This window comes from Chlorocebus sabaeus, chromosome 24, assembly GCF_047675955.1.
Source record: "Chlorocebus sabaeus isolate Y175 chromosome 24, mChlSab1.0.hap1, whole genome shotgun sequence".
Taxonomy (NCBI): domain Eukaryota; kingdom Metazoa; phylum Chordata; class Mammalia; order Primates; family Cercopithecidae; genus Chlorocebus; species Chlorocebus sabaeus.
In genome coordinates, this window is record NC_132927.1 from 52046525 (window position 1) to 52068153 (window position 21629).

General features: G+C 39.8%; 1 protein-coding gene across 14 annotated transcripts in view; it reads left to right on the top strand.

Moving 5' to 3' along the window:
- The window catches only part of TTLL5 (tubulin tyrosine ligase like 5), a 293345-nt gene that overhangs the window by 33276 nt on the left and 238440 nt on the right, over positions 1-21629 (top strand). For all 14 annotated transcript variants that reach the window (XM_007987329.3, XM_037984298.2, XM_037984299.2 and 11 more), the window contains exons 7-9: positions 3267-3349; positions 11079-11148; positions 11695-11779. In XM_007987329.3, the coding sequence (XP_007985520.2) occupies positions 3267-3349; positions 11079-11148; positions 11695-11779 (238 nt within the window). The remainder of the gene's footprint in view (positions 1-3266; positions 3350-11078; positions 11149-11694; positions 11780-21629) is intronic.

Genomic DNA, 21629 nt, shown 5'->3' on the forward strand with positions numbered 1-21629 from the left:
CCAGGTTCTTGTTCTCTCACCCAGGCTGTAGTGCAGTCATAGCTCACTGTCTCCTCAAATTCCTGGGCTCAAGTAATCTGCCCACCTCAGCCTTAGAAGTAGCTGGGACCGCAGCCACGCACCACCATGCCTGGCTAATTTTTTTATTTTCCGTAGAAACAGTCTTGCTGTGTTGGCCAGCCTGGTCTTGAACTCCTGGCCTCAAGGGATCCTCCTGCTGCAGCCTCCCAAAGTGCTGGGATTACAGTTGTGAGAGAGCCTGTTAATAACTAGCCTGGTTGTTTTCTTGGACATTTCTATAGAACCTTGTACTTCCTTTTTATAACTCTCATTGTCTGTAATTACTTGTTCAATGTCTGTTTTCTCGGCTAAAGACTGTATTTTTTATCACTGTGCGCCCCACACCTAGCAAACTGATAGACACAGATTAGATACTTAGAGGTATTGAATGAGTGACGTTTGGAAACTGTTGTTATTTTTTGTTTTGTTTTAATATTAATAGCTTCTTGCTCAGGCATTCTGTTCAGTCTGCTCAGTATCTGGGGAAAATGGCAAAGTGAAAAAAATGCATAAACTGAATACATATATATATATTCAGTGGCCTCACTTTATGGAAATTTATTTTTTTTGTCATATATAACTATAAATATTTCTAAGCAGGACTTTAAAATTATATAAATTATACTTTTTGAAAGGTAGTATATTCCCATGGTACAAAAGAAATTCCAAAACAATCATCAGTGAAAAGTCTCTTTTCTCCTCTTGTTCCTCAGTCATCCCATTTTCCTCCCCAGAGATGATCAGCGTTACTAGTTTTTTACATACTCTCTAGAGATATTCTTTGCATTTACTAGCAAAAAACTTGTGTGTGTATATAAACAGATGGGCATATATAACATACATTGCCCTGCACTGTCTGTTTTTTTTATTTGACAGGCTATCTTCAAGATCATTCCATATCACTTCATTAATAACATTCTTATTTTGTGTGTCTGCTTAATATTCCATTGTGTAGATTCGATGTCTACAAACTATATCCCTTGAGTGAAATTGGTCTTCTGCCAGTTTTTGTGTGTCCCACAAGCTAAGGACCATTTTTAAATGGTTGGAAAGAAATCAAAAGAAGAATAAAATTTTGTGGTGTGTAGAAATCATATGAAATTCAGTGTTCATACATAAAATTTTATGTAAACAGCCACACCCCTTTGTTTACATATGGTTTGTGGCTACTTTCAAGCTACAACTGCAGACTTAGATAACTGCCACAGAAACTGCATGGCCTGCAAAGCCTAAAATATTTGTTCTCTGGCTTTTTACAAAAATAGTTTGCTGACCCTTCATACAGATGCATTGTAGTGTATTTAATTAATATTTTGCTGTTATAACACAGCATTGAAAATCTTATATACGCAGTATTTTACACATGTGTGAGTAGAACTAGAGGATATAGTTCTAGAAGTAGAATTGCTCACAGAGTTTTAAATTCTGTGCGGCACATTAAATTTTTTCTAATTCTGTTAATTCTGCATCAAGGGAAAAGGCAGAGGAAGATGGGGGAGAGTGAACAAAAGATCTCTTTCTTTCTTCCTGCTGAAATGGTTTGTGGCATTGACAAAGTCAAGTTTGTTTGGGAGGCCTTAAAGAGACTGGCTCATGTCAGAGGGAGAGGAAAGAAAAGGAGACAAGCAGTTGCTGGCAAGTCATCTGGGAAAAGGAGCTGAGCCTAGAGAGCTCCTTCTGAAGGCCTGCCTGGTATAGGCCCAAATGCAGTGTAGAGGGAAGTGTGCAAAACTTCAGGACTCCAGTGTCTGAAAGTCTTGTTCTGATATTAGAGCCCTAGAAAAGGACTTGCCTCTTAATAACTCTAATCAGAGGAGCAGAAACTATAGGGAACTTTCTTAGGTTTATACTGTTGTATTCTAGATAAACTGGTACTGATATCTTGGCGCACAGCAACCTAGGCAATTTGGAAGAAGGAAGTCTTTGTGAGATCTGCTCAGAAACATTTGCATTTGCTTGATTTATTTCTCCACACTACCCTTTCTCTCCTCTTTCACTGAAGAAAAATACCAAAAAAAAAAAAAAAATTCTCTCAGTTTTTACCTTTCAGCCCATCTCGCTTTGAAACAGTAACGACTGCTGCCACCTGACGTATTTCATCAAAAGTGGAAGAGGCACAGTTGGGACCAGTGCTCCCTCTCCAGTCTGGGATGTGAGAATCAGCAGCACTGAGAGCTCTAGCCTGCTTCTCTCCCCTGACTTCTGACACTCCCTAAGTGGAAGACAGAGCTGCTTCTCCTCAGACTACTTGCAATCCTCTGGGAGGCTTAGTGTCAGTTGTCTGCTTTCTCTTTTCATCATCCAAAGGGATTTAAAGTGTAAAGCTGAACCTGGGAAAGGAACAGGACACATGGTACCTTTTAATCGCTCATAAATGATTGTCCTTCGTCTCCATTGGCACATTGCTTGATTTAAGGCGAATTTTTTTTTTTTTTTTTTATAAGCTTGGAGGAAATATTTAAGGAGAGTAGCTGTATTATAAGATCTAGATTTTGGCTTACATTGACACTGTTTGCCTGAGGTCCTCTATTTAACAGAGGTAGGAATTTCAAGGATTCATGATGGTTCTTTGTGACAATAATAGACTCACATCCAGATGTTTGCCTTATTTTGTTTTCATCTTTTCATTCAAGAAAGAGGGGAGGCTGGGCATGGTGTCTTCTGCCTGTAATTCCAGCACTTTGGGAGGCTGAGGTGGGAGAATCGCTTGAGGTCAGGAGTTCAAGACCAGCCTGGGCAACATAGAGAACCCCCATCTCTACAAAAAGTTAAAAACAATTAGCTGGGCATGGTGGCCCATGCCTGTAGTCCCATTAACTCAGGAGGCCGAGGTGGGAGGACTGAGCCCCAGAGGTTGAGGCTGCAATAAGCTATGGAAGCACCACTGCACTCCAGCCTGGTCAACAGAGCAATACCCTGCCTTAAAAAAAAAAAAAAAAGGAAAGAAAGGGGGGAAATGGTGGAAGAAATTATTATGGGAGTGATTTTGCTGGCCTTTTTTCTCCTCCCTCCTCCCCTCCTTCTATTTTTATTTTTAAGGCAAGTCCAAAAATATAGGTAATTTTAGTTACTGCCCAACACGTAGAAATTTGTAAGATTTTTGGGTTCCCGGAGTAGATAACCCTTGTTGAAAGTAGATATAATAAACTCAAGTTCATTCTTTTTCTTTGTTTCCTCTGTTTTTTATCTCCCAATATTTTGAGCAGATTCATATTCGAAGGACCGGGGACCTTGGATAGTAAAACCAGTGGCATCTTCTAGGGGGCGGGGCGTCTACCTGATCAACAATGTAAGTATGCAGCAGATGGCAAACCTCTTTCCTCACTTGTTCTTTCCTCCTTCACCCTTTGTACTGGTTACTAATATAGTTCCATTTCATTAAGAGCGGGTGTGCTCTTAAATCTGCATTCAGAAATGAGTTGAGGGTAGGTATGAGTTGACTTATTTGCCTTACTGGCAGGAATCTTCTGCACCAGCAGTTACTCCATGACTAAAAAGACACTTGATCAGATTTTGGGGCAGGGCAACCTGTTGTGTCAGCAGAAAAGAGGTACCTTTTCTGCTTTTAGCATATTGTGGTGTTAATTCCTACACACCAAGTATTAATTGGTAGCATATGTGTTTAGAGTCTGTTGTGAGCAGAACTGTGGGTTCTGTTCTCAAGGTTATCAAACAAGTGAACCTCAATTTGGTATGGCTTCCTCACTAGTGCTGCTGCTTCTCCTTTCTCCTCCTCCTTTCTCCTCCTTGCTTCCCTCTTTCTGCTCTTCTTCCTCTCATTTCTCCTCTTCTTTTTTCAAAAACCATCATTATCTTGATTCTTTGCAAAATTCTCATTAAAAGTTGTCTTACATAGAATACATATACATGGTAAATAAAATCCCTACTGGTGTCACTCCCTAGACTTATAATAGTAGTTAGTAACTTTAGTTGATTTATGTTTCTTTCATTGACATTACATTGTATTTGTTAATTCCCAGTTTGGCATTTATTGCATTTACATCATGTCCCACCCTCCCTTGCACATTTGTTTGATTAGTTTTTATGTTTATGTTTTAAACATAACAGAGTCTCTTCAGTAACTATAATTCAGTTTCTTTATTTTATCTGTAAGTTGAGTAAAACATTTAAACTCAGTGGAAACAAACTGTTGAACTCTGGAAGGGGGAAATGTTAGGATGTTAGGATAGGTAGCCAGGCAGACATGAGCCGGGCATGAGAGGGCCCCTGCCACCACCAAGGAGTGTCAGGTTATCATCAGGTGATGGTCAGGCAGTTGTTAAACTGGTTTCTCTAAAATAATAATTGGTAGCAGCATATGCCAGGGAAAGGCAGGCTCCTAACAATAGAAAACACCTGAAGCTGGTGATTAGCCATTTCCCAATAAGATCTCAGGAGTTGGACGATTAGACTCAAGCATGTGCAGTTAGAAGCAAAATGATGCAGTTTAACTGGTATATGACCTTCCTCTAGGAACCCTCGACTGGTAAGGCAAAAACACTTCAAATGAGCACGTGCACAACTGCAGCCAACACACTGCACATGAGGCCCCTCTCAAGTGCTGGCAGGCCACCACACATGCAGATAGCTTACCCCACGGAAAAATCAAGGGAGGAGAGATGCAGAACCCCAGAAGCATGCCAACGTATAAAACCCCAAGTCTAAGGTCAAACAGGCACTTGGATCTCTCAAGTTGTCTGCTTGGCCCTCTTCCACGTGTACTTTACTTCCTTTCATTCCTGCTTTAAAACTTTTTAATAAATGTTCACTCCTGCACTAAAACTTGGTCTCTCACTGTGCCTTATGCCCTTCAGACAAATTCTTTCCTGCAAGGAGGCAATAAGTAAGTTGCTGCAGAGCCATATGGATTTGCTGCTGCTGACATATTTTGGGATTCTGAAATTTAACCAGTGTTTAGGCCTGGACCTGTTTTTTATTCTTCCTCCTGGACATTTGGTAGGCACTTTCAGTCTGGAAACTAGTGTTTTTCTTTAAGGAAAGCTATCCTCTTATTTGTCTCTGCTTTTAGAACTCTTTTTTGAGGCATTCTGGATCTTTCCTTCATGTTAACTTTTCTCTCATTTTTAATTATTTTCCCATCTTTATCTTCTAGATCATAGGTTGAGGTTTATCCATTTTATTATTCATTGATCTACTATATTTTTATATTGGATATCACAGGTTGATTTCCAGAAACTCATATTCTGATTTGCTTTATTTTTATTTACAAATAACAACCTTTTGTTGCATAATGGATACAGTTTGCCTGCCTATTCTTCTGAGGATACCAATGGAAATTTTTGAAAAGTTCTCTTCTGTCCTTGAATTTTATTGGAATTGTCTTTTCCCCTGCTATTGGATTTTCTCAGTTTTGATGATCCTTACGTGTTGGACCGTATTTATGAACAAAAGACTAGACTGAATGAAACTGGCAGCTGGTCTGGGTTTCTACCATGGTTGTATAGGACTCTTTTCCTAATATCTTCTCCCTGGAAGAGGCTGACTGTGAATTTTATGTAAGGGCAAAATGTGTTGACTCTCAGGCTTTGCTTTATGTGGACATGGTGAGGAGCACGCCCCTTCCACCTTGCCAAAATAGAGTGGGCCATATTGCGAACGTAGAAGAAGATTTTGGTGATTTCCCTCTTGGGCAGAGCTACCTTTCTTTTCCTTTTTGTGTGTATTGGGGATAAAGTAGCCTCAAGTTCCACTCTCCTCTATCAGATTTCTATACCTACACGTCTACTGGCCTCACTGTTCCAAATGCTGTTTGTTAATTATCTGATTCTGATTCCTTGGTTGATCCCTGATCTTCATGTTTGTTGACTACAAGCTTGGAAATTTGCAGGAGCCTCCTTGAGAAGATCACTCTGATCTCTTTTGGACTTTTCTGGCTCCTTTTACTTTTTTCTAGCTTTGATATCATTTCATTCTTTTGAAAATATTCTTTCTGTCCTTCCACTGGAACTCTGGAAGGGCAGGGGTAGGTAGATAAGTTGTATGTGGGACCAGAACCCCATCTTAAATTCCCCAGTTGTCTTTTCACATTGAACTGTTTGCCATATGTGTAGAAACTAACTTTCTGAGTGATCTTTCACATTGGAAAGTCCTTAAATTCAGGCTGGACTCAAAACGGTACCATAAACAATGATGGCCAGACCCTTCATGCCAAATAAATATAGGATCTGGTTTTGGTAGAGCAACTGCTCTAGCCCCAGGCATTGGCTGCAACTTCTGTTACCTGGCCTAGGCCACTCTGGAGGCCTTTTACCCCGAGTCTCCTGTGACATAAGGTCATGGTCATATGCCTTGGCTCTGTCTCCTCTTGTCTCTGCTCTGACCTTGGTGATGAAGGCCCCTCTCCAACAGCTTTTCCTTCAGCTCTGTGCCAGGAGCTCCAGTGTTGTTTGAATCTCATAGACGGCACTAGTTTGGGTTTGGGTTTTAGCTGCCAAATGGAATTGCTGTTGAAAGTCAGCTATGGTACGAGTTTGCTTTTTATTTTCTTAGACATGAGTCAAAAAGAATAGGATCTATTCCCAGCTCATCTGGGACTTTTTTCTTTTGGAATGCTCTTTTGCCCTAGTGATTTGTTATTTTAAAGCTAGCATCATAAAGGATAGAAAAGTTAAACTTTGCTTGGTGGAGCCGAGAACCCTGTGCCCTAACTCTTCCCTGGACGCCGAATCTCAACGGGGTGACATGTCTTTAGAGAATGTGTTTGGCAGGCTGTGTAAGAGCCTTTTTCTCCCTCCCACCTCTCCTTGGGCTGAATCCCTTGAGACCCCCTGCATAGATCAAAGTACTTGGCAGGACCTTTTGCCTTCCCCCTCCCTCTTTGTGAAGCTTTGGAATGAGTCTGATTCTTTTAGGTATTTAGTGGAAGTGCCAGACAGAAGCCTGGGAAGATGCCAGGAGGCATGAGGGGAGCTGGCAACATGCGGACATAATGGGAAAATACTCCCGTTTCACCCCGAAACTGGAATTTTACCACCTTTTACCCAGACCTGCAAACCATGTTGTTAATACTCTTCTCTCTGCTTACACAAAAGGCATAACCATCCCCTCTTTTCCATACCTGGATCCTTTCCCATGGAATATGTGACCCATTAGCCAACTGGATGAAGTAACTCTTTCCAAGGCTGCTGCCTGCTTTCCTTTTAGATTTGAGCAGGAGGGTGAGGAGAGGGAAGGCTGCGGCGAGGGTCTGGGGGCAGAACTAATGCGAGTGAGTGAGGGATTTAGGCAGTGGGGATGGAGTTGGTGTGAGGGCCAAATGGAAATATCTTCCCCTGTCTTCCCACTGGAGTGAGAGGGCCACTTATTAAAACTTCCCTATAGTAGTCATAACCTTTTGGAAACTCTCTGCAAATAGCAACTTTTACCATTACGAGAACGGGATAAAGGACAGCAAAAGCATCACTTTTATGTAGCACTGAAAAGAGAAGTGTGGACCATAGATGGAAGCATCTCGGTTGGTTGACTAATGTGGTCTCATAAGGATGTGCTCTTTAACTCTAGAAATACAGCATAAAGGAACAGAGCTGTGTTTGCTCCACTCCTTCAGTAGCCATGGCTAAAGGCCGTATTTTCCCAATTTGGTATATTCAGATCGAGGAGGGGAAAGAATGGATGTTTTCTGAATAAGGTATGAATTTGATTATGGAAGTCAAGTTGAGTCATCCTTGTCTCACACATGATCCATGGTAAATACAGTATTGATCCATGCTCTGAGACTTGCACGTATTAGGAGAGTGTTAGGTCACTCCAGTCCCTCCTATATTTGTGAATATAATTCTGTACTCTCTTGTTTCTGTTTGCTTATATGTTTTTATCTTAGGTTTCCTCTGTTTTTCTCATTTCTCAACAAGTATTTCTGGAGTACCTACTGTGTTGTCACACCTTAAAAGCTTTTGAGAAATTCTCTTAATTATTATGTATCTCTTAATTTTCATAATACTGCTACTCAGTACTCTGAGTAGAATGGCATGTGGCAGGTCATGATGAATGCTGTTGAGCTGTGGGACTTTGTAATTAGAACCACATATATTCTGTTAAGTTTGCAGTAATCATAACTAATGTTTATTGAGCCTGCCACTGTCCTTTCTAAACATAATCTATTTTAATCCATATATGAACCCTATGAGGTAGTTAATATTTCCTTAGTAAGTGGTAGAGTCAAGGTTGTAACTCAGGTCCAGATGATGCCAGCATAGACACTCTTAATCCATACCATTCTCCTTTACGGTGACTTAATGGATACCATGAGCTTTAATCTTAAGGTCCAGTTAGAAAGACATGTTTCCAGTCAGGTGCGGTGGCTCACGCCTGTAATCCCAGCACTTTGGGAGGCCAAGGTGGGCAGATCACTTGAGGCCAGGAGTTTGAGACCAGCCTGGCCAACATGGTGAAGCCCTGTCTCTACTAAAAATAAAAAAATTAGCTGGGCGTGGTGGCATGTGCTTGTAATCTCAACTACTGGGGAGGCTAAGGCAGGAGAATTGCTTGAACCTGGGAGGCGGAGGTTGCAGTGAGCCGAAATCACGCCATTGTACACCAGCCTGGGCCAAGAAGTGAGACACTGTCTCAGAAAAAGAAAGATGTGTTTCCAACTTTCCCAACAATTCAGATTCCTGCTTTAACATACTTTGGGAGGCAGTTTGAGCTTTAAATTGAAATAATTTGAAATGAGTTAACTGGGGATTGATGAAAAGGAAACAGGCTTGAAGGTATCAAAAAGATTTTCTTAGTTGCTCTTCAGTCTGTAACGCTATGCAAAGAAACTACACCCAAACCTTTCTTTTCTTCTGGGAGCCTACAGTTTAACTCCCAATGCAGATAGAAGTGAGGGATAAAGACAATAGAACACATAGTAAAGTTACCTAAATAATGTAAGGGTTTATGTTACGTGTAACTCAAAGGATAAATGTGTATGGTGAGCAAGGGAGGAGAGGAAATGGGCATGGGCATTAGATGTGTCATGGAATGATGACCACTATCAGCATATTCTCTTCTGTGGAGAAAAGTTGGGTGACTAGATATTTATTGTAGCCTATAGGTTCTACTCAGTAGGAAGACAGCTGTGATTGTTTGAGTATGGGTTTACAACATAGCCTGCAGCTGTACAGTGATTGCATCAATTCTCACTGAGCAGATTCAAAATGGAGATAATACTTATGAGAAGCTGATCAAGAAATGTAAGGGAATCAGGAAATGGTATGGGTGATGGAGTTCATTAGGGATGAATCAGTAATGATGTCATTGTGTTCCTGTGATGCGTGGAGATGGGTTGTGAAAGCTGTGTTCTGACTTTGAGATAGCAGCAGTGGGCAATGAGAGAGGAGTCTCATTCTGACTTCACAGCTGCTCATAGTGATTGTGTATAATGTTATAGGTCACAAAATTATCATATGAGAAACAGTAGTATTGAGGGTAGGAAATGCATTATTATAAAGACAAACTTTTGAATTTGGGGGCAATTAAATTTGAGAGCAGAATATTGGGAAGAGGTAAGAATAATGCTTAAAAGCAAAGCCTGTGAGGAAGACTGTCTGGATTCCATTGCTGCTCTGTTGCTTATTAGCTCCGTGACTTTGAGCAGGTCCCTAACCCTCTCTGATTCTTTTTTCATCTATAAGATATGGATGGTGATATACCTGCCTCATGGGGTTGGGTGAGGATTAAATGAAATAATCCTGTGAACAGACTCAGAACAGCACTTGGCACATCCACATGTTTAGTACATTTGTTAAATTTTGTTTCTGCAAATGTTGATGGTTATTTCTGTTGCCTTTACTGTAGCTATGATCAACCTAATTATTATCATTACCACTTCCCTTTTGGAGCCCTTTTGTCCTACATGAATTGTGACTTCCAGCTTTATCTAATCACACATGAAGGTGTTTTTTTTTCTTTTCCCCCAAGATATTTTAATCTTGCTGTTTCCTTATTCTAGAATCCACAATAATTTCCTGCTTCCCACCATGCTAAATATAAACTCTGTTTGCCAGGGGTTCATACCTATCCCTTTGCCAGTGGGGTCCCTCCCTCCTCATTGTTTAACCATGTCTCTCATAATTTCCCAGTTCAGTCTTTTAGCCCCAGGTCCATGAATCGGCCCACCCTCCTTTCTACTGGGCTTGATGTATGCCATCTTCCCATGATGGGCTCCTTTCTTCTCCACCATGTACTTCCCAGCCTTCGCCATTCATTTCTGCATCTGCTCTTCCGGGACAAGTCTTCCCTGACTGGTCCCACTTGATTGGTCTGCACTTTAACTTTGCAACCTGACATCTTATATTTATAGAAATGCTGCTTTGTTTTCTTTTACATTCTATATTTTGCTGTTCCTCTACCTAAATATTAAACTTTTCAGGGATAGGGATTTACTGAATCTTAAATCTGCCAGGCAGAGATTATATCTGTTATCTTCATCATGATATCCCCAGTGCAGTTTTTCAACAACTGTTTTTCATTGAAGAAATCTTTGAAAGATTGTATTCACTCTTTGCATACAGTTGCTTAGCAAATACCCTTAAGTGAATCAATTAAACACCTATCTCATTTTATGGAGGAAATGCTAGGATCCATTGTGGATCTGTAAATTCTCTAAACATCTTAATGAAAGCCTTCATTTAAGAATAGTAGTAGTAGTTTTAAATTTCTATTTTACTTTACAGTAGGGAGAAAGCAAGTTTTTGTTTATTTTTGAAGTGGCTCTTATTTTCTTAGCATGTAACTATTTAATATCATGTGTATACACATCTTTAAAGCTATTTAGGCTGTATTTATTATGTGAGAGGTACTGTTTAAATTTATTTTTCCTGCATCATAATTGGATGCCTATAGTGTTATAGAAGTGATATTATATGGCCAACTGAATATATGAGTACCTTGGAGGAAACTTTAACCAGAATTTTAGTTTTCCATTTCTTTAAAGGTTAAGAACTTTGCTCCCTTATTGTAAATTAGGATTCCTGTGTATTTCTATTCTTTCATTCTTTCTGTTTACTCAATAGCCAAACCAGATTTCCCTGGAAGAAAACATTCTGGTCTCCCGTTATATTAACAACCCCCTGCTCATAGATGGTGAGTTGTGATTAGGCCCTTGACCAAATTGGGCCAGATCTTTGCTAAACTTTTTAAACTTTTCATAGCCTTCTCTAGTAAGTCTTTATTATACTGTTGTGAAATTCTTGACATGTGTGGCTCCAGAAAGGCAGCAGGCTCCTTACCTATCTCTTGGAATTTATTTGAAGGTGAAATGAGACAATATAAGAGAAAGTGCTTTATAAGTTATATAGTAATTAATATATGTATGAAAATTATGCAGTAATATATATGACAATGACATATACACATATACATTATATATACATTAGGTTATATTAATGTATATATACGTTATACTGTTTTTATTATGTACTATATACATAATATACTATGTATATGGTACCATTATATAGTATAATTATTAGTTATCCTCCAAAGTCAAGGTATGTGGGCAGTGTGTGTTTCATGTGGAGAGGAGGAATGTTCTTTCTTTCACGTTTCTTGGTTTCGTTGTTTATTCTGTAATAGGAAACAAATGAACTTAGTTTTTTTTGTGTGTGAATACATACTTTTTTTTTTTAGATTTCAAGTTTGATGTGCGCCTCTATGTGCTGGTGACTTCCTATGATCCTCTTGTCATCTATCTCTATGAAGAAGGATTGGCTAGGTAAGAAGCTGTTTTGGGGTGTAGGGGTTGGGTGGGTATATTAAGAGTGGACCCATTAACAAGTTTATTAAATCAGATCATGCTATTTTCACTTGTCATTACTGCTTACAGATGCAACCCACCTCCTCAACTGCTGTGCTCTATAACATCAAAGCCACTATGCCTAAAAAGAACTTCAGAAATTAGGCTTATTTGTCTGTAATCTCACTGCATATCCACACATAAGGTGCGTAAACATCTTCCCCAGCACTGATCCAGGATCATATGGTATTTTCCTGCAGTGACAATTGTTATGACGCTCCTAGGATATTAAGATAATTTGCCGTTGTTCTTCAGGATAGATGTAGAAAGAAAAATAAAATCCAACCTTTATTTGCCTATTATATGCCAGGCATTTATTTTCATCCTCGCAACAACCTTTTAGTTAATGCATTTTTGCAGTTGAGAAAACAGATTTAGAGGTGGGAGAAGTGGAATGGGGATTTCACCTCATGGATCTGACTCCAGAGCTCAGAGCTCAGACTATTTCATATTTAGAAGGTATTAATTGAGTTTTTTTTTTTTTTTTCCTTAACATGCAATTGACTTTATAGTGGTTGTACATACATTGTTCTCTTTTTGTTAAGGTGCTTTTTTTTTTTTTTTTTTTTTGAGATGGAGTCTTGCTGTGTCACCCAGGCTGGAGTGCAGTGGCGCGATCTCAGCTCACTGCAAGCTCCGCCTCCCGGGTTCACGCCATTCTCCTGCCTCAGCCTCCCAAGTAGCTGGGACTACAGGCGCCCACCACCATGCCCAGCTAATTTTTTGTATTTTTAGTAGAGATGGGGTTTCACTGTGTTAGCCAGGATGGTCTTGATCTCCTGACCTCATGATCTGCCCGCCTCGGCCTCCCAAAGTGCTGAGATTACAGTTGTGAGCCACCACACCTGGCCTGTTGAGGTGCTTTTTAAGTTTTAAGGTAATGTGACTTAGGAGATTAAGTTCAAGTTGTTATATTTTGAAGTTTTGTTTCCTATAGCCACAGAATTTTATAGGTAATTGTTTTCATAAACCCTTTAAATTGTTTAAAACAAGTATGCAACTACTATGCTGTGTTCTTCTCCCCAACAAAACTAAATTTTTGTATTAGCCAGCTAGTTTGCCCTGAAGTTCTTTTCATGTGTAGTGCCTTTGATATAGAGCAGGGGTGTCCAATCTTTTGGCTTCCCTCGGCCACACTGGAGGAAGAATTGTCTTGGGCCACACGTAAAATACACTAACAATAGCTGATGAGCTTAAAAAAAATTGCAAAAAAACTCATAATATTTTAAGAAAGTTTATAAATTTGTGTTGGGCCACATTCAAAGCCGTCCTAGGCTGTATGCAGCCTGTGGGCCTCAGGTTGGACAAGCTTGTTATAAAGCATAGCAGTTTAGGAGGTGGTTTGCATCTGTGAGTGGTCACAACAAGCTGAAAAAGCCTGGTCTGTGTATGTTTCTGTATTTTAGAAAATGCAATTGGAAGTTGGGAAATACTATGGATAAAAGAAGTCTACCTATTTATGTACAGGTGCTTTGACAAATATTATTGTACTCTGACAACTATTATTTTAGAATGGTCTTTTAATGATTTTAGAGACTTAGTTTTTTTGAAATGTATCCTATGACTTGAAATCAGTGAAAGTGGACTAACCAAACCTTCTCGCTGGTGGAGTTCTGTGTTCCATTCCCCTCTAGGTGGCAGTGACAGCATTTATAAGTCCCATCACATTCTTAACTGAGATTTTGAGTTTGAGCCCTGGGAACATTGGGGACTACCAAAACTCCCTAGTTCTGGCCTCTTGTTTCTTGAAAATTAAGAAAGGGAAGAACTGAAACATCTCCCAGTTATTAGATAAAGGGCTGAACCAGGCATCTGAACATGAGCTGACTACTAGCTCTAATCAGGTTTTTATAGGAAAGAAATTGTTGATAATGTTTGTAGACACATGTGCTCTCATGAAGGATCACTATACAAAATTAGGTGTAAAAGCCTATTCCTGGCCAGGTGTGGTGGCTCACACCTGTAATCCTAGTACTTTGGGAGGCTGAGACGGGAGGATTGCCTGAGGCCAGGCGTTCAAGACCAGCTTGGTCAACATTGCGAGACTGCATCTCATGAAAAAAAAAAAAAGAAAGAAAAAAAGCCTATTCCTTATATTATTTAGAACAAAATGAAGGTAAAATACACTCCTAACTTCTCAGATATGCAAGGTGCTGAGGATTTTCAGCTTTATAATTTGAGACTTCTGAGCTTTCTCTCTTTTGTATTTTAAGTTTCATCATTCTCCTTCCTCTGCTCATTCTCACCTTAACTTCTCTCCTGTGTCAAGTTTTAGAAACTGATTATGTCCTGCCAAAAATTGGACTTTGGGAATAGAGAAAAGAGATGGAGGTTGTGCTTCACTGTTTCTCAAGGATATCATACCAATATATTTTGCTTTATATTCCAAAGATATTGTCACCAACAATATTAACAGCCCTCTCTATGGGTGAAATTTGGCACAATTTTAAGACCTTTCTGGTTCAGAGCACCATGTGAGAACAACAGCACCAATGTTTATTATAGAATTTACTACAAATATGCAAGTGCTTTGGCTAACTGGTTGTGTGTTGGAAGTCAGAATCTACTGAATTAAGTATAACCCTTTTGCTTCCAGCAGAAACAAAAAAATATATATATATACATGTAGTCAATTGATGTTTTTTCTCAGGATAATTAGAAAAACAGCTTTTAAAAAACTCAGACCAAGTGGACCAGAAAACAACATGAATTTTTGGGGCTTTGGTTAGGTTTACCTGAAAGTGTAGGTGAATAAAAAAGCTTTATCAAAGCTTTACAAAAGCATGACTCATGGCAATATGATGCGCTGTTTGCGAGAGTCCCGTGAGGACACATTGTTCCGTGCAGTAATTTCAATGTGTCTAAGTTCTTGTGTCTTCACTCATTCTGTATCTTGACATTCACTTGCTTTGTTGTAACCCTCAGAGTCTGTTCAACTATGTCGATAGTCTATAGCATCTCCAGATCTGCAGCTTTTTTTTTTTTTTTTTTTTTTTGAGACGGAGTCTCGCTCTGTAGCCCAGGCCGGAGTGCAGTGGCCGGATCTCAGCTCACTGCAAGCTCCGCCTCCCGGGCTTACGCCATTCTCCAACCTCAGCCTCCCAAGTAGCTGGGACTACAGGCGCCCGCCACCTTGCCCGGCTAGGTTTTTTTTGTATTTTTTAGTAGAGACGGGGTTTCACCGTATTATCCAGGATGGTCTCGATCTCTTGACCTCATGATCCGCCCGTCTCGGCCTCCCAAAGTGCTGGGATTACAGGCTTGAGCCACCGAGCCCGGCCCAGATCTGCAGCTTTTAGTTATCTTGGGCCACATGTATTTTATGTAGACATAACTGAAGACAATCAGTTTGGGATGAGATTACTGGGTTACATTGAGGCTTAACAAGAAAAACCATCATCTTTCCTAAAGAGATGGAACAGGAGGCAAATACAATTCACTTCCTTCTTTAGAAATGAATTCTCTTACACCTTGTCACTTCCGTTTTGGACCTCAAATTAATGCTAGGTGATAGAAAGATTAAGTTCATTTCACAAGACAGTTTTGTGATATCAGTTATTTTGTGTAAATTTTTTTACACAAAATTAAATTTGCGAAAACCCTAGTTTCTGTATAGGTGAGTGTTTTTAGTTGTCCTTATTGTTTTATTAACGTAAGAAGTGGGAGAACTCTGTTTTCTTATGTGTGGGTAAAATATTGAAGAAGTGTTGCAATTGTTCCCCCTGGTATTTGGGTGCAGCTTTTTGTGATTGTCGCAGTAGCCCTCAGAGGTCCCCTGTGCTTTTGAATTTTGCTTGCGTGTTGCTGTTTTGCACCACCAGGGGACACTCAGTTTCCACAGAGGGGTGCTGTGCTCTACCAAAATGGTGCAGATTCTTTTTCCCATCAGGGGTGGAATCCCAAAAGATTTTGTCCTGGATTTTACAGCTTTAGGTGGATCCAGTATTGGGTTTAGATGATTTGACAGAGCCCTTTCTGAGATGAAGCTAACAGCCCGATTTTCACTGAAACAGGAAAAATAAAAAGTTCAAAAAAATTAAAACAAAATGGAGTTAAAAACCAAATGTGTTGCCAGAGACCCAAAGATAGGCAGCTCTAGCAACTTGGGGGGTGTGTGAGTACCCATCCAGGGAGCTGAGTTCCACCCATGCGGCGGAGGTGGGAGGAGAGGACTCTGGGAAGGTCCCGGTTGGAACAGCCTTTTTTCTGCCTCAGCCATATTATTCAGTGGAAATTCAGAAAAGACCCCAAAACATTTGTACTGCCTTTCCCTTTCTCCCCACCCCCAGTTCCTTCTTCAGTAGCCTTCCTTGCTAATTAACACTGGCTCCGCAGGGATATTTACCTTTTCTCTGCTGGATTCCTGTGGTTTTGAAAGAATTCAGGTACTTGCTGGTTGCCAAGGAATTCAGATTACCTCACAGGCTGCACACTGTCCAGAATCTGCCACAGCAGCAAGTAGGGGGAAGAGACACCAACAAGGGGGAGAAAACCCTTTCCAGTGCTCATTGTCACCCTCCCTGGCAGGCCGTTGCTGTTTGTGAAGTTTGAGTCATTTCTGGCTCTAAAGACAAGGGATCAGGCTGGTAATCCCCTCCCAGACGGCTCTGTAGGGCGCTGCCTAGTCACTGCAGCGCTTTGGCAGTCTCCCGGCTGCAGCTGGTTGACAGCAGATCAGAGAGCTCTTGGGCCTCTTGTTCTCTTCCATAAGATTTTTCTGGGTCAGGCCAGGATGAAACCCAGTGGCTCCTGGCAAGGCTGCCTGAGGTGCTGTCTCTTCATCATCCAGACCGCTCTGGCTCAAAATGCCTACACCTGTTGAAGGATAACTCATGTGCCACAGCGAGGGGCTCCTTGAGGCTGGCCTTCTCTTTTCTTTGTACATTTGTAGTGAATGTTTGTCAGGAAATATAACTACCAAAGAGGATGTTAAACTTCTACGTCTAGAATGCCTGTGACTCTGACCATAAGAAGATATGGTATAAAAAAAAAAGCTTTTAAGAAAACAGCAGGATAGAAAAAAAAAAAAAAAAAGAATATGTGGGGTCATATTCTTAGAAGAACAGACTAGTTTTTGAATAGGGGAAGGGAGTTTAAAAGATCCCACTAACTCTCTGGTTTCCTTCTTGTTTTGGTTCCATATTGGTAAAGATCTTGGAGCAAGCAACTCCAGTGCAGTTTCAGTTAATGTTTGCCAAGTCCCTACCATATGCCAAACATTGAAATCTTTTCTCCATACAGACATTCAGACTTTTAGACAAATTATTACCATTGTCTTGATTCTCAGGGAGAAACATTAGAAAGCAAAAAGGAAATGTAACTTACGATTTAAAAATTTATTGTCAAAATAAAGATATTGTCAAAGACAATTCATATTTGTTTGCAGTGTGGTTAAAAAGGGGGGAGGGGGTGGCAAATAGTTCTATATTCATCAACAGGCTGAGAAATAGTACCTAGGGTTTTGAATTTAGCAAAGAAAATAGGAACTCCCCCACTTTTTCTTAGCTTGAAGGTCAAGGCCTTAAAGGTCTGTCGTGAGAACTTTCCTAAATCTTGATCTCATTAACAGGGAGATTCAAGACTGCACTGTGTAAATGTTGGCCTACATTAGGATGAGTGCAGTCATGTAGTCATGTGCTATATAACAATGGGCAAGGAAGGACCACATATACTATGGTAGTCCCATAAGATTGTAATGGAGCTGAAAAATGTCTGTGGCCTAGTGACATTGTAACCTCATAACACAATGTATTACTTTTCCTATGTTTAGATACACAGATACCATTGTGTTCCGGTTGCCTACAGTATTGAGTATAGTACAATGCTGTACAGGTTTGTAGCCTAGGAGCAAGAGACTATACTATCTATCTTAGGTGTGTAGTAGGCTATACCATCCAGGTTTGTGTCAGTACCCTCTATGATGTTCACACAATGATGAAATTGGCCTGTCAATGCATTTCTCAGAACATATCCCCATTGTTAAGTGACGAATGGTTGTATGTGCAAACGTGGTCATGGGGCACCTAGTAAATAGTGTTCTTTTAGATTATTGTTAATAGAGAAATTGTGTTGAAACTTCAGACCTAAAGAAGGTGAAATTTTATACTATGTGATGGTCTAAATCAAAGGTCACTAACATAAATGCTCACAAGTACATTCACTGAAGGAAGAGTAGAGACTGGAGAATGGAGAGTACATGTCCCATCTAAAGGCATTTGCTACTTAGTGCCAGCAGCTGACACTGATATTGCCAGATCTGGTTTGTTAAGTGAGACTTGAACATAGAGATTTTTACTGTGAAACAAACCACTTTTTTACACTTTTAACTTTGAAACAATTTTGAACTTATAGAGCTGTAAGAGCTGTAAGAATTATATGAAAACTTGCCTTTTACCCTATGTCTAGAGATCTCATTCCAATTCTGCCAGTTATCCTAAGAAATTTTTTTTTTTAAACTACAAAAGGATCCAATCAGGGATCACATGTTGTGTTTAGCCGTCAGGTCTCTTTAGTCTCCTTCAGTCTGAAACAGTTTCTTAGTCATTCTTTGACTTTCATGATCTCAGCATTTTTGAAGATTACAGGCCAATCATTTTGTGGATTGTCCCTCAATTTGGGCTTGTCTGATATTTTCTCATGAAGAGACCTAGGTAATGCATTTGGGGCCAGAATACCACAAAAGTGATACAAATTCTTGTCATTGCATTATATCTGATGGCACATGCTAGTCATTTAGTGGTGTTTGACCACTTGCTGTAGGTGATATCTACTAGATTCTTGCACTGTAAAGTTTTTTGGTCTTATCCTTTGTAATTAGTATTTTATAGGGAGATGCTTTAAATCATGTAAAATTTCATTCTTCATCTCATTTCTCAGTTTTAAGAGAAATCTATTGATTTTTCTTGCCTTAATGAATTATTGCTATGGTAGTTGCCAAATGATGATTTTCTAATTCCATCATAACTTTTACTTTTATTTTTTGGCATTTTTCCGTAAGGAAGAGCTTTCTCTTCTCATTTATTTATTCATCTATTTATTTATACCAATGCAGACTCAAGCATTCCTATTTTATTTAATGGGTTATAATTCTTTACTATCATGATTTATTTTGATGCTCAAATTGTCCCAGATTTGGCCAATGGGAGACCTCTCAAGTTGGCTTTGTGTCCTTTTGACATGTCTTTATCATTCTTTGAGCACAAGGTGTTTCAGGCTCATCTTGTTCTTTCTCTAGTCTAGCCCTGGAATCAACCATTTCTCCAAGGAGCACTGGTTGCTTTTTCATGGAGTATAGTATTTAGAAATCAATATCTGGGTGCTAAATATGCTCATTGTCCTGGGGCATTTCTGCTTTCAGATCCTGGCCATGAACAGAGTTAGGAAATTATGTATATATGTACATATACACATGTACATCTGTATTTCTATATATGTCTCTAATGTATTGTTGAAAAACAGAAGTTTGTACTAGTACCCACAGTTCTAGTTCAACACTACAGAGTTCCTTCTCATTTTTTGCTTTTCATATTTTAAAATCTCTTTTCCAACAGCAGGAAATCTGGCTCCCAGTATCTTTAATATATTTATTTATTTGCTCAATTCCTTTTTTTGTGGCTAGTTTCCTGACCCCACTGGGCCACTGTCCCACTCAGATGCCGTTTTTATATGGATTTAGACCTCTATTTGGTGGCTACCCTGCTTAGAAAACCTCCTTCTGCTTCTGGCTGACTTCCCATCCTAGTCACCATCTTCCTTTTTTTTTTTTTTTTTTTTTTAAACACTCACCATCTTCCTCATGTGGGCCCTGGCTACCACTGGGTTGCAAGAAGGAAGGTCTGATTTTTATATGTTGTTCAGGTAATTAAAGTTTAAAAGAAAAAACAAAGCTTTTGTAGGTTAATCAGAATTTGACCAGTAGGTCAGATTCAAGACTAATGTGATCTCTGGTCTAGACAATAAAAAAGAAAATAGTGATCAGATGTTGATGATGGCTTATTTAATATGGATTTTAGTGATAGCTATAATCTTACTGGGGTAGGAGGAAAGATGAGCACACACACCTTTTCGCTATATAGTGTATGTTCCCCACTAGACTGAGGGAGATATGGAGTGGAGCACTTTCACCCTTCGGGGGAACTTTTCCTTTAAGCTTTTTTGTTTCACTTTAATTTTTGCTTCCTTCTGCTTCATACACTCAGTTTAGAATTCCACACTTTGATATTAGAAATCTTATCCTTGCTGGGGTTCAGAATAAAACACTCCAGTGAAAAGGAAGATTAGGAAGAAGAAACATGATTTTTTTTTTTTTTTTAAGATGTGTAGCCCTCTTGAAGAAAATAATGTAGGAATGACAAATGTGTTGGTACCAGATTCCAGCTCACCACAGACTTTTGTCAGGCTTTTCGTGTTGACCAAGTTAGATCAGGTACTTGTAGTAACTACAAGAGATGAAAAGCCTCTTTTTCTGAAGCAGAAGCTTTCCTCTCCTTCTAACTCATTATTCATTGCGGGGAGAGGATGGCAGGAGGGATGTCACCTTGAGGTAATGTCTGGCTGAGGCAGGCAGCCTCTGTGGGACCAGCACGAGGCCCCTTTGCATCTCACAAGAATTCAGAGAATGACTGTCTTCAACTTGCTTGGACAGTCTATCAGAGGAAGATTGGGATGCATAGGCAAGGCTTACTCACCAGGGCACTGGGGTGTGACATGGCTAGAAGTTAAGTGATAACAACTGGAAGTTGGAAGTTTCTAGAAAATCTGGGGTCCTTCTCAAGCATAGACGTAATAATACTCATCAAACTCTTGTCTTTTAGCCTAGTCATCATTTTCTTTGTCCACATCCTTTTTCCTAGCCTCGTGTTTGTTTGTTTTAGTTTTTTGGGTTTGGGTTTTTTTTCTTTTCACTTTTCTTTCTTTGGCTCTTGTATATTTCTGGTACAGGGAATCAGGGAGTGGAGATAGTGGGTGGATGAGAAGAAACAGAGAAGAGGAAAATTTTTTAATGCTGACCTTTAATGTGGTGAAAATTCATGTTGACTTCATAGTCTGAGTAAGCATATGTAAATAATTTGTAAGTCATATGAAAATAAACTTGTGGCCTTCCTTTTTTTTCACACACTTGGATATGCCTCTTGGGAAAACCACTCTAGTGAAGGGTGATATGGTTACAGTGGTATGTAAACAGGGGTTGATATTTACCATAACCATTCGCCTTGAGTGTCTTTTTGTTGATATTGAGCATCACTGGAAAGTTCTCTCTTTCCCTGGTTACTTCCTTCAGAGGCACATATATTTTATACTTTGGTCTTCTTTTGACAACAGTCCAGGATATCATATTGCTTCCCTGTTTTCAGCGGGCTCCATGTTTAATTCCTCTTTCTTTTGCCTTCATTCCAAATTCAGGACTAAGTCTCTTGCACTGTGCCCATATTTATGCTGTTTTGCTTTGTCTGCTGTTAATGCTGTCATTATCATTCTTTTTTAAATGAGTATTACGGATCAGTTCTATTCTTTCTATGGATGTGAGCTCTAAGCCTGTATATAGCTCTGCTGTCCCTTTTTCTTTTTGCTTAATTTTTTTCATTGAATGCTGTAGTACCAGGCACTGTGTGGGCACTCAGTAAGTGTTTCTGTTGCCTAGGCTGGAGTGTAGTGGTGCGATCACAGCTCGCTGCAGCCTCTGTCTTCTGGGCTCAAGCAGTCTTCTCGCCTTAGCTTCCCAAGTAGCTGGGACTACAGGTGCACACTACCACGCCTGCTTAATTTTTTA